General features: G+C 34.7%; 1 protein-coding gene across 7 annotated transcripts in view; it reads right to left on the bottom strand.

Moving 5' to 3' along the window:
• Positions 1 to 2,924: 2,924 nt before the first annotated feature.
• The window catches only part of nt5c2l1 (5'-nucleotidase, cytosolic II, like 1), a 39,783-nt gene continuing 29,049 nt past the window's right edge, over positions 2,925 to 13,658 (bottom strand). For 5 of the 7 annotated variants that reach the window (XM_062055072.1, XM_062055071.1, XM_062055070.1 and 2 more), the window contains 3 exons: positions 7,656 to 7,832; positions 7,508 to 7,584; positions 2,925 to 3,102 (listed from right to left, as the gene is read on the bottom strand). In XM_062055072.1, the coding sequence (XP_061911056.1) occupies positions 7,522 to 7,584; positions 7,656 to 7,832 (240 nt within the window). In that variant the 3' untranslated portion in view covers positions 2,925 to 3,102; positions 7,508 to 7,521. The remainder of the gene's footprint in view (positions 3,103 to 7,507; positions 7,585 to 7,655; positions 7,833 to 13,658) is intronic. The other 2 variants (XR_009826960.1, XM_062055073.1) reach the window with 2 other exon arrangements.

The raw sequence follows: 13,658 nt of genomic DNA, 5'->3' as shown, positions 1-13,658 counted from the left end.
TGTAAATAATGTAAATAATTCAATGTGATTATCTTGTGTGATGACTGTATTATGATGATAGTATATATCTGATAGTATATATCTGTATCATGAATCAATTTAAGTGGACCCCGACTTAAACAAGTTGAAAAACTTATTCGGGTGTTACCATTTAGTGGTCAATTGTACGGAATATGTACTTCACTGTGCAACCTACTAATAAAAGGCTCGATCAATCAAACTCATTCATCCAGGTCATTCCATTTTCTACATATTTTATTTGGCCCCGCGACCCCGAGAGGGACAAGCGGTAGAAAATGGATGGATGGATGGATTCACAGTCCATTATCTCTCTTTGTAGCTTTGATGTAAGCTACCTAGCTACATGGCTCTACAAGTAGCTAAGCTACTGGAAAATGTAGTTAAGATACATAGCTTAGCTCCATGTAGCTTGTTACTGCCCATAATGTTTTAATAATAATGTTTTATTTATATAATTATAAAGTATTGAATTGTATTTTATTTATATAAATACAATTATTAAATGGTATTTTATTTATATAATTATAAAGTGTTATATTCTATTTTATTTATATAACTATAAAGTGTTATATTGTCTTTTATTCATATAATTATAAAGTGTTATATTGTGTTTTATTTGTTTAATTATAAAGTATTAAATTGTATTTTATTTATACAATTATAAATTGTTATATTATATTTTATTCATATAATTATAACGTGTTATATTGTATTTTATTTATATAAGTATAACGTGTTATATTGTATTTTATTTATATAATAATAAAGTGTTAAATTGTATTTTATTTATAAATGTATTTTATTTATATAATTATCAATTACGACCCTTTTAAAATAAAATATGTATTTTTAATTATTCCATACATGGTTTATAAATTACTCCTGAATATATTCTGGCCATATTTGACAATGAAAATAATTAATTGTCCCTAACTTTCAGATCTTTGCGAGATTGCACCACAGTTATTATGTAACTAACAATGATGTTTAAATATGTAATTTTTCATTTAAACATTAAGATGTCATGTATACAAACGCCCAGCTCCCCCGCCCCCCTGTGCTTGTGGCCCCTGTACAACAAAAGGATTGAGTCAGTTGCCTGGTTGTTGTCACAGTGCACACAGGCATGCTTTGTTGTGTGGCAGAATGTCTCTCTGAACCTTTTTAGAATATAATATAATAGATAGAATGGACTTTATTGTCATTATATTTGCATATAACAAGATTAAGGACTCCAACTTTAGGTGCGGAAGTGGGAACAAATATGGGGTAAAAATAAATAAGTAATAAAATAAAATAATTTACACAACAGGCAATAAAGAAAAAAACTAACAATTAAAATAAACAGACTACTATCCAATAAGAATAATAAGCAATCCTGTACAATATACAAAACACTATAGAAATACAAAATACTGTACAATATACAAGAGTACCGGAGTAATAAATAACAATCAGTGTCGGACCTATTGCACTCGAAGGGTAATATTGCACAGTAGGGTATTAGGGTAGGATATTTTATAGGGGTGAATTATTATTATAAGTTAGAGTTCAAGATGGTGACAGCTCTGGGAAAGAAGCTGTCTCTGAGCCTGTTTGTTCTGGCTCTGATGCACCTGTAGCGCCTGCCAGTTTTTGTTTGCCAACTGGATGAAACATTGACAACATCTGTCACACAAACTTTCTTTTCTTTATTGGCAGCTGGACAAAAGTGCCCTTGTACTTCTGGCTCACAAACAATCTGATGGACTGCCAAGTCTCAGGCACGGCTGCTTCATGGCTCCTGACACATCATTTCGGACAATGGTCACCTGAAATGAAATTAATTTGCTTGAATTTTTTTGAAAACTGCTTTCATTATTTCCCAAAAATCAAATGTCTAATTCTGCAAAAAGTCCGTTTTGCCTGTAAAAATATTTTTCTTTTTGTCCCAAAAGTAGAATCTTCACGTGGCCGACAAGTTCTGCTCCACTTGTCCAGTGGGCCCAGACCAGGCAGGTCTCCAGGAGGGCCCTGAAGGTGTCCTCCAGAACTTGACCATGTTGAGCTGCAGTTGCTGGAGCAAGCAGCGTGGTGAAAGAAAATGGTGAAATGCACGCAAATTTAATAAAAAAAAAAAATTGTCAACAATTTTCTGTTCTTTGGTGGTAAAGTAGGATTGTATGGAGGTGGGAAGTGGATATGGTTGTCCATCCTGCCACAGGGGGTAAAGAATGACTCCTTATGCTAAACAATGACTAATTTTGCTAAATAATTATTGATTTTGGTAATGAATTACTTATTTTGCTAAAGAATGACTAATTTTGGTAAATAATGACTCCTTTTGGTAGAGAAGGACTCCTTTTGGTAAAGAATGACTCATTTTGCTAAAGAATAACTCTTTTCGGTAAAGACTGACTCCTTTCGTTAAAGAATGACTCCTTTTGGTAAAGAATAACTCCTTTTGGTAAAGAAAGGTTTATTTTGCTGAAGAATGACTCCTTTTGCTAAATAATGACTTATTTTGCTAAACAATGACTCGTATTTGGTAAAGAATAACAAATTTTGCTAAAAAATCACTCCCTTTGGTAAAAAAATTACTCCTTTTGGTAAAGAATGACTCCTTTTGCTACTGAATGTGTATTTTTGCTAAACAATGACTCATTTTGGTAAAGAATGAGTATTTTTTGCTAAAGAATTAGTATTTTTTGGTAAAGAATGACTCCTTTTGGAAAATAATAACTCATTGTATACATATATATGCATACATTTATTCATATATATATATATATATATATATATATATATATATATATATATATATATATATATATATATATATATATATATATATATATATATATATATATATATTATAAAAATGTATATGTCTAATAAACACAAATTTGAGAGATGCGTGCTTTTCACTGGACAACATATTTATTGGTTCAAGGGGCATAGCAGGTTTAATCCAGCAGGGAGAGCGAAAAGTTGAGTTGTGTCCATCATGGCTGCCACTAAACAATTATTCAACATTCAGCAGGTAAAACCACTTTAGACCCATCTTTATGTCTTTCTCATGCGGCACGCTTGTCTTCATCGCTGCAAGAAACACACTTTGTCATCTATTATAAACACACTTGTTAAAATGTCATCTTTTATAAACACACTTGTTAAAATGTCATCTTTTGTCATATTTTATAAACACACTTGTTAAAATGTCATCTTTTATAAACACACTTGTTAAATTGTCATCTTTTGTCATATTTTATAAACACACTTGTTAAAATGTCATCTTTTATAAACACACTAAATTGTCACATTTCATAAACACACTTGTTAAAAAGTCATCTTTTATAAACACACTTGTTAAAATGTCATCTTTTATGAAAAAAAGTAATCTTCAATGAACAAATTAGTCTAAATGTCATCTTTTATAAACACACTTGTTAAAATTTCATATTTTATAAACACACTAGTTAAAATTTCATCTTTTATGTAAAAAAGTCATCTTTAATGAACAAACTTGTCTAAATGTCGTCTTTTATAAACACACTTGTTAAAATGTCATCTTTCATAAACACACTTGTTAAAATGTCATCCTTTATAAACACACTTGTTAAAATGTCATCTTTTACAAACACACTTGTTAAAATGTCATATTTTACAAACTTTCAACAAACTTGTTAAAAAAACGTTTATGGACAAACTTGTTGAAAAGTCATATTTTATAAACAAACTTGTCTAAAAGTAATATTTTATGAACAAACTTGTCTAAAAGTCATCTTTTATGGACAAACTTGTCTAAAAGTCATATTTATGTCAAACTTGTTGAAAAGTCATCCTTTATGAAAACAAAGTCATATTTTATGGACACACTTTTTGAAAAGTCGTCTATTAAAAAAAGTCATCTTTTATGGACGTACTTGTTGAAAAGTAAAATGCTTTGAAAAATAGTCATCTTTAAAGGCCTACTGAAACCCACTACTACCGACCACGCAGTCTGATAGTTTATATATCAATGATGAAATCTTAACATTATAACACATGCCGGGTTAACTTATAAAGTGACATTTTAAATTTGCCGCTAAACTTCCGGTTCGAAACGCCTCTGAGGATGACGTATGCGTGTGACGTAGACCGGCGAACACGGGTATGCCTTCCACATTGAAGCCAATACGAAAAAGCTCTGTTTTCATTTCATAATTCCACAGTATTCTGGACATCTGTGTTCGTGAATCTGTTGCAATCATGTTCATTGCATTATGGAGAAGGAAGCTGAGCAAGCAAAGAAGAAAGTTGTCGGTGCGAAATGGACGTATTTTTCGAACGTAGTCAGCAACAACAGTACACAGCCGGCGCTTCTTTGTTTACATTCCCGAAAGATGCAGTCAAGATGGAAGAACTCAGATAACAGAGACTCTAACCAGGAGGACTTTTGACTTCGATACACAGACGCCTGTAGAGAACTGGGACAACACAGACTCTTACCAGGATTACTTTGATTTGGATGACAAAGACGCAGACGTGCTACTGTGAGTATGCAGCTTTGGCTTCTAAACATTTGATCGCTTGACCGTATGTGCGCAACTTTTTTTTGCGTATGTACGTAACTTTTTTAAAATATGTAAGCTTTATGAACCTTGGGTTAGGTGAACGGTCTTTTGGGCTGAGTGATTGTGTGTGTTGATCAGGTGTTTGAATTGTATTGGCGTGTTCTATGGAGCTAGGAGCTAGCAGAGGAGCTAGGAGCTAGCATAACAAACACGCAGGTGTTTTTATGCAGGATTAATTTGTGGCATATTAAATATAAGCCTGGTTGTGTTGTGGCTAATAGAGTATATATATGTCTTGTGTTTATTTACTGTTGTAGTCATTCCCAGCTGAATATCAGGTACCGTGAGTATGCAGCCTTGGCTGCTAAACATTTGATAGCTTGACCGTATGTGCGCGTCACGTACGTAACTTTTTAAAAATATATAAGCTTTATGAACCTTGGGTTAGGTGAACGGTCTTTTGGGCTGAGTGATTGTGTGTGTTGATCAGGTGTTTGAATTGTATTGGCGTGTTCTATGGAGCTAGGAGCTAGCAGAGGAGCTAGGAGCTAGCGTAACAAACACGCAGGTGTTTTTATGCAGGATTAATTTGTGGCATATTAAATATAAGCCTGGTTGTGTTGTGGCTAATAGAGTATATATATGTCTTGTGTTTATTTACTGTTGTAGTCATTCCCAGCTGAATATCAGGTACCGTGAGTATGCAGCCTTGGCTGCTAAACATTTGATAGCTTGACCGTATGTGCGCGTCACGTACGTAACTTTTTAAAAATATATAAGCTTTATGAACCTTAGGTTAGGTGAACGGTCTTTTGGGCTGAGTGATTGTGTGTGTTGATCAGGTGTTTGAATTGTATTGGCGTGTTCTATGGAGCTAGGAGCTAGCAGAGGAGCTAGGAGCTAGCGTAACAAACACGCAGGTGTTTTTATGCAGGATTAATTTGTGGCATATTAAATATAAGCCTGGTTGTGTTGTGGCTAATAGAGTATATATATGTCTTGTGTTTATTTACTGTTGTAGTCATTCCCAGCTGAATATCAGGTCACCCCCGGCTCTCACAGCATCTTCCCTATCTGAATAGCTTCAACTCCCCACTAGTCCTTCACTTGCACTTTACTCATCCACAAATCTTTCATCCTCGCTCAAATTAATGGGGAAATTGTCGCTTTCTCGGTCCGAATCTCTCTCACTTCATGCGGCCTTCATTGTAAACAATAGGGAACTTTGCGTATATGTTCAACTGACTACGTCACGCTACTTCCGGTAGGGGCAAGCCTTTTTTTTATCAGATACCAAAAGTTGCAATCTTTATCGTCGTTGTTCTATACTAAATCCTTTCAGCAAAAATATGGCAATATCGCGAAATGATCAAGTATGACACATAGAATAGATCTGCTATCCCCGTTTAAATAAAAAAAATTCATTTCAGTAGGCCTTTAATAAACAAACTTGTCTAAAAGTCATCTTTAATGAACAAACTTGTCTAAAAGTCCTATTTTATGGACAAACTTGTTAAAAAGTCATCTTTTATGAACTAACTTGTTGAAAAGTCATATTTTATGGACACACTTGTTAAAAAGTCATCTTTATTGAACAAACTTGTCTGAAAGTCATATTTTATGGACAACCTTGTTAAAAAATCAACTTTTATGAACACACTTGTTGAAAAGTCATCTTTTATGAACAAACTTGTTGAAAAGAAATCCTTTATGAAAACAACAACAAACTTTTTGAAAAGTCAGCTATGAAAAAATAAAACATTTTATGGACAAACTTGTCTAAAAGTCATCCTTTATGAAAGCAAAGTCATATTTTATGGATAAACTTGTTGAAAAGTCAACTTTTATGAACAAACTTCTTGAAAAGTAATCTTTTATGAGCAAACTTGTTGAAAATAATCCTTTATGAAAACAACAACAACAAACTTTTTGAAAAGTCAGCTATGAAATGCTTTTATCTTTTATGGACAAACTTGTCTAAAAGTCATCCTTTATGAAAGCAAAGTCATATTTTATAGATAAACTATTTGAAAAGTCATTTGTGTAAAAAAGGTAATCTTTTATGGACAAACTTGTCTAAAAGTCATCTTTTATGGACACACTTGTTAAAAAGTTTTCTTTTATGAACACACTTGTCTAAAAGTCATCTTTTATGAACAAACTTGTTGAAAAGTAAATTTTATTGAAATATTGTCATCTTTTATTAACTAAATTGTTAAAAAGTCATCTTTTATGAACTAACTTGTTGAAAAGTCATCCTTTATAAAAACAAAGTAATATTTAATAGACAAACATTTTGAAAAGTCATCTGTGAAAACAAGTCATATTTTATGGACAAACTTGTTGAAAAGTCATCTTTTTTGAAAAATAGTCATCTTTAATGAACAAACTTGTCTAAAAGTAATCTTTTATGGACAAACGTGTTAAAAAGTCATCCTTTATGAAAACAAAGTCATATTTTATGGACAAACTTTTTGAAAAGTCATCTATGAAAAAAGTAATCTTTTATGGACAAACTTTTCTAAATGTGATCTTTTATGAACAACCTTATTGAAAAGTAATTTTTTTGGACAAACTTGTCTAAAACTCATATTTTATGGACACACTTGTTAAATAGTCATCTTTTATTAACTAATTTGTTGGAAAGTCATCTTTTATGAAAAAAAAGTCATATTTTATGGACAAACTTATCTAAAAGTCATATTTTATGAACAAACTTGTTGAAAAGTCCACTTTTTTGAAAAATAGTCATCTTAAATGAACAAACTTGTCTAAAAGTGGTAATCTTTTATGAACAAACTTGTCTAAAAGTCAATTTTATGGACCAACTTGTTAAAAAGTCATCCTTTATGATAACAAAGTCAACTTTTATGAACAAACTTGTTAAAAAGTCATATATAATGGACAAACTTGTTGAAAAGTCATCTTTTATGTCAAGTCAAAGTTACTACCTGTGCGCCTGTTCTCAGTTGCTAATCTTTTTGGGAGGAAAGTCCACAGAGTTGAGCGCTGAGGCCTCATGAGGCATCTGAAGGAGAAACAGAGATGATTGGACACAGTTTGAGGACACCAGCAGAGACGTTCAATGATTTGACAGACCAGCACTGGAGGAGCCATGAAGAAGAAATCCAAGGAGTAATGCAGCAGGTTGAGGCAGCTAGAAGAGTAAAGGTCAGCATAACGTATCAGCTGACTTGCAAACAACGTTTGTCTGGAGCCGCTACGAAGAACACTTCCCATCTGGCAGTAAGACATGTCCATCCTTAGCGTTAGCATCTGGACAACCACAACAACTACATTGTTAAACAACTGTCAAAATATCTAATATCATTGTCATATTACTCATTAACATATTCACTGTTATATTATTCATTAACATATATATAATCACTGTCATATTACTCATTCACATATATCGTCACTGTCCTATTGCTCATTAACATATATATTCACTGTCTTATTACTCATTAACATATATAATCACTGTCATATTACTCATTAACATACATCATCACTGTCATATTACTCATTAAGATATATCTTCACTGTCATATTACTCATTAAATATATCATCACTGTCATATTACTCATTAACATATATCATCACTGTCATATTACTCATTAACATAAATTATCACTGTCATATTACTCATTAACATATACCATCAATCAGAGGTGGGACCAAGTCATTGTTTTGCAAGTCATAAGTAAGTCTCAAGTCTTTGCCCTCAAGTCCCGAGTCAAGTCCCGAGTCAAGTCCCGAGTCAAGTCCCGAGTCAAGACAGGTAAGTCCCGAGTCAAGTCCAAAGTCAAGACTGGAAAGTCTCAAGTCAAGTCCCAAGTCCTGCATTTTGAGTTTCGAGTCCTTTCAAGTCCTTTTAACCACAGACTAATATATTTACACAGATTGTGTATGCTTTTAAAACGCTGCATTTACAAGTGCATTTGAAATTGCAGGAAAAAAATAGTGCTGACATTGCACTTCATAATAGCACTAATAACCAGTCATTTTAAACATTTAACTAATTCCTTTACAGAAAAAAAAACACATTTGAAAAAACAAGTGCAACTGTACTTACTTATTTGCACAAAAGTGTTAACATTGTGTTTCCATGGCATATTGCATTGTAACTAGTTCCACAGCAGTTTCTATCCTATTCTTACCTTATCTCATTGATCTCATCTCATACTGTATGTGTGTTGATGTGTGCGTACACATGAAAAACATAACAAATACATGAACATAACAATAGATAGATAGATAGATAGATAGTACTTTATTGATTCCTTCAGGAGAGTTCCCTCAGGAAAATTAAAAGGAACAGAGTTGTACTTTTTAGATGTCAGGGCCCTATGCAATATGTACACATATTCTTAATATAGGATACATTTTAAATGACCTTTATTTGACTGTTTGTCTTTTTGAAGGTGGCTAAAATATGAGGTGCTGCTGACCGCCGTCTAATGTTACGTTACTGTGTGTGATACATTGACTAACGTAACGTTAAGTATAGGTACCTCATGCAACCCTGCTTAAAAAAAATCACTTGACAAAAAGTATAAATAATGTAGCGAACTGCAGTGGACGCAACAGATTGCCGTGTTTGCAATGACGTTATAACCATAGACATCTTATAAGTAGACGCAGCATTGGCTGCTGTGACGCGAGAAATTCGGCCGCCATCTTGAAGTGGTGACGAGGAGCCGGCGAGCAGCCTAAACTGACAGTTGACAGGTAGAAAACAAAGATGCCGGACTGGTGTTCAGCGTTTTCCTGCTCAAATGAGCAGACTGTTGAAAATAGGAATTGGGGGATTACTTTTCACAAGTAAGATTTAACATTAACGTACTATTGGTTGTATTTTGTGAAAAGAATATTACCACAGAAATATTCCACAAAGAAATCTTCTGGGGGAGGATGACCCCCCTACAGGGGTTTGGTTTACAAACTTTCAGCCCCACCTAAAACAAAATTCACCAGCTGCCACTGATTATGATGCATTCTCATTTTAGGCAAAGTATTAGACAATACTTTCTTAACAGTATAATTGTAACCAGGAATAAGTCTTCAAGTAACAATATTCAAATACTAACACTGTTTGGTAAGACAGAATTTGGTTTAATTCTGAATCCAGTGAAACAGATTGGTGGTTTTAGCTGATATAAAGACTTTCAAGTGTTTATATATGTTTATGTTTAAGTATTTGGCAGGCGCTTTTATCCAAAGCGACATACATAAAAAAATACATATAAAACAATCACTGTAAACATTATCATTTAAGGGAAGAATGTAATACAAAATATCAATACAAAGTGTCAAGACAGAATAAACTCTCTGCTGCTGCAGCAACAGAGATACAGTCTATAGGTCCCTAAGATATATAGATATCTAATGTATTCATACATTGTTTATGTAGGATATACGCATGTATATATAACCTAATCATATTGTTTCTTGAACTTAAAAATAGCTGAACCATTTTTTTCCCACTTCTCTGGGATTATATTCCCAGTTTTGATCTCGGACGTCTGGTCACTTATAGCATATAAGAATATTCTATTACTGTTAAGCAAACTATGAATAATAAAACACGCCAAAACATGTGTCCTTTATCATAGCTACACATATGACAAAAAACGTGTGATATTCAGTGTTATTCAGTGAGGTAAAATTAATTAAATGCGCTGACAGTTCATTGCTCCTGCCAAATGAATTGCACTGAGTGGTGCGGATCACCACTCCAAGATGGCGGCCCCGCGTTTCGTCAGCGCCAGTCGGCATTAGCGGTCGATGCTGCGTCTACTTATAAGATGTCTATGGTTATAATGTTAGCAGTGAGTTTACAGCCTCACTGATTTAACTACACAGCAAATAAAAGTTATGTTACTTAGCCAATAAACGTTAGCTTACATTCAAAACCTACCGTTCTTTGTGCAACTTCAAATGTCGAACAAAGTTGGAAGTTGTTGCGTCTCCGTCTGTAATCTTCGAACCGCATGTTTTGCATACTGCAATTTGTTTTTTGTTGACCAACTCGTAGTTTTAATACCCGAACGAAACTATCTTTGGCATAATTTTTCCTCACTGACGCGTTGTTTGACAGCTCTTCTTCGTTGGTTGTCCTGCAATTTGATTGGATGAATGCTGTGGGATGAAAACAACGTGGATCTAATTTGATTGGATGTTGTACTGACAGCACACACGCTGACAAACACACACATACACAATGAAAGATACGGAGCGCTCCTAAATAACTTTTTAATCTTTGGGTTTTGGGAAAAGTAGCAAGTCTTGTCAAGTCAAAAGGCTGAAGTCCAAGTGAAGTCACAAGTCATTGATGTTAAAGTCTAAGTCGAGTTGCAAGTCTCTTTACATTTTGTCAAGTCGAGTCTAAAGTCATGAAATTCATGACTCGAGTCTGACTCGAGTCTAAGTCATGTGACTCGAGTCCACACCTCTGCCATCACTGTCATATTACTCATCAACATATATATTCACTGTCATGTTACTCATTAACATATATCATCACTGTCATATGACTAATTAACATATATTCACTGTCATATTATTCATTAACATATATATTGCTGTTATTACTCATTAACATATATCTTCACTGTCATATTACTCATTAAAATATATAATCACTGTCATATTACTCATTAACATATATCATCACTGTCATATTACTCTTTAACATATATTCACTGTCATATTACATGTTGTCGTTATATATTCACTTACACATCTGTGAAGGCACCATTCATGCTGAAAGGTACATACAGGTTTTGGAGCAACATATGTTGCCATCCAGGCAACGTCTTTTTCATGGATGCCCCTGCTTATTTCAGCAAGACAATGCCAAGCCACATGGTTGTACTGATCTTCCACTTCCATTTCTGGAGATACGAGGATAGTGTTGCCACATCGGACCTTGTTAGCGTCTGCTAGTCTCTTACAGACTGCATTATCGAGAGGTCATCTGCATATGCAAATTTGCTGGAAATCTTGGCTGCAGGTCATGTGTCTAGATGCTGTAAAAGTTTGGAGCCAGGACTGATTCCTGTGGGACACCAATCCTCAAACGTTGCAACCAGCTCTGCGGACCGTTACAAGAGGACAATACTGCCCTTGCGAACAAGTGCCATGATCATAGAGACCTTGGGTCTAGACCCACAAGCTCGCAGGTGAGGCTTCCATGCTGCTGTGAGACCAACAATCACATTCTTTTTAGCCTCCAAGTCTTGAGTAAGGACGGGAACGATCTGCAGTTGATAACACCAGCTTGTTTCGGACTAAACAGCAGGTCTATGATAATAAAACCAAATAATAATAATAATAATAGTTATACTAATAGTAAACATAATATTAGGTTGGACTCCATCATAAATAAGTCTCTCCAAGACCTTAAACAATAGCCTTCCATCTCTACGGTCTTCCCCAGCTTTAGAAATGTTTTCCATTGGACAGCATCGACAGCGGATGTCTTCATACTTGTGAGGGTCATATCTGACGAGTCATTTTTCTTTGATACCTGCTTTGCACTGGAAGTATCAATATCTACCTTTCCAATATGAAAACTATTTTTGCTTTTTCAAATAGCAGGGGAAAAAGTCACACAATTACATATTTTACAGTGGACAGTGTTTGTGAAGCTCCATATTTTGTGAGTTTTTTCATTTTAATCCGAAAAAACAGTACTTTCAGGGTCTTAGGCAGAATAGAAATAAAACTAAACTAAATATACTTCATACGTCATTGGATAGGTGGGATAGTAAGTACAGTTTGGGTATTTATCACCTGAATTAAATGCATATTTCAGATAAAAGGTCATGGTTCATGTATTTATGAAGCAGTGACGTGCGGTGAGGTTAATGGCTGGTGAGGCACTGACTTCATCTCAGTCAGATTTACAAACATATGAACCCCCAAAGAGTATCTTATTCAACATTTGATTGGCAGCAGTTAACGGGTTATATTTAAAAGCTCAAACCAGCATTCTTCCCTGCTTGGCACTCAGCATCAAGGGTTGGAATTGGGGGTTAAATCACCAAAAATGATTCCCCGCTGCTGCCCACTGCTCCCCTCACCTCCCAGGGGGTGATCAAGGGGATGGGTCAAATTTCACCACACCTAGTGTGTGTGACAATCATTGGTACTTTAACTTAACTTTAACTTTACACATACAAACTGTAGCACACAAAAAAGCACATTTAATAAATTTTTTTTTATTATGGTCTTACCTTTACTTATAAATTAAGTCCATGCGCCGCTCCTTCTGAACAAAAGCATCGATAACTTGTTTATAGAAGTCTTCCTTATCTTTCTTCAGTTTTAAAAGTCTCTCTGTCTCGATGGAGATCTTCCTTTAATTATTACCTCCTGCTTCGATTGAAAGTCCAGTTTAGAAAACTGTTTTATTTTAGATATGTAGTCCTCCATGGTAAAAGTCCAGGCGAGAGGAAAAAATAAACGATCACTGCGGCTGCATTTGACTTGCTAACTGTTGCTGCTTGTTGTCGCTTATTCTGCAGCCGAGTAGTCGCAAGAATGATCCCTGGGAACACTAGCGCCCTACAACCAGGAGGCGGGATTACTGCGAGCCTCACCCAGTGCGTCTTCGCAGCCGCTTTATGATTGCTCAGCACAAGAAATACGTTACACACATACAGTTGTTGACAATATACACTGTACATTATATACCTCAGCTAACTAAACTATGGAAATGAATAATATAATTCATATAGCAATACGGTCTCACTGCACAGCAGGCCAGCAGTTAGCCGAGTCATTGCGCAATCCATGGCGAGGCTCAACTGGCTGGTGACTCACCGCAAGTCTCTTCTCAGTATTTGAACGGCAAATGTGAAAATTCAGCGATTTTGAATACAAATAATCTAAAACTGGTGAAGTTAAATGGAAAATAACTTTATAGTATAATCACTGGATACATATAACAATTTAATTAATTTTTTTTCTTTTTACATTTTTTTTCTTTCCATGATGGCACGTGAGGCCCCACCTCACCTGCCTCACCTGACTGCACGTTACTGTTATGAAGCCCAATTTAGAAACATTCACTACTGGCCCAAAACGCTGTA

This window comes from Entelurus aequoreus, linkage group LG08, assembly GCF_033978785.1.
Source record: "Entelurus aequoreus isolate RoL-2023_Sb linkage group LG08, RoL_Eaeq_v1.1, whole genome shotgun sequence".
Classification (NCBI taxonomy): Eukaryota; Metazoa; Chordata; class Actinopteri; order Syngnathiformes; family Syngnathidae; genus Entelurus; species Entelurus aequoreus.
Note: the sequence above shows the minus strand (reverse complement) of the source record. Positions and strands in the feature narration are given on the sequence as shown.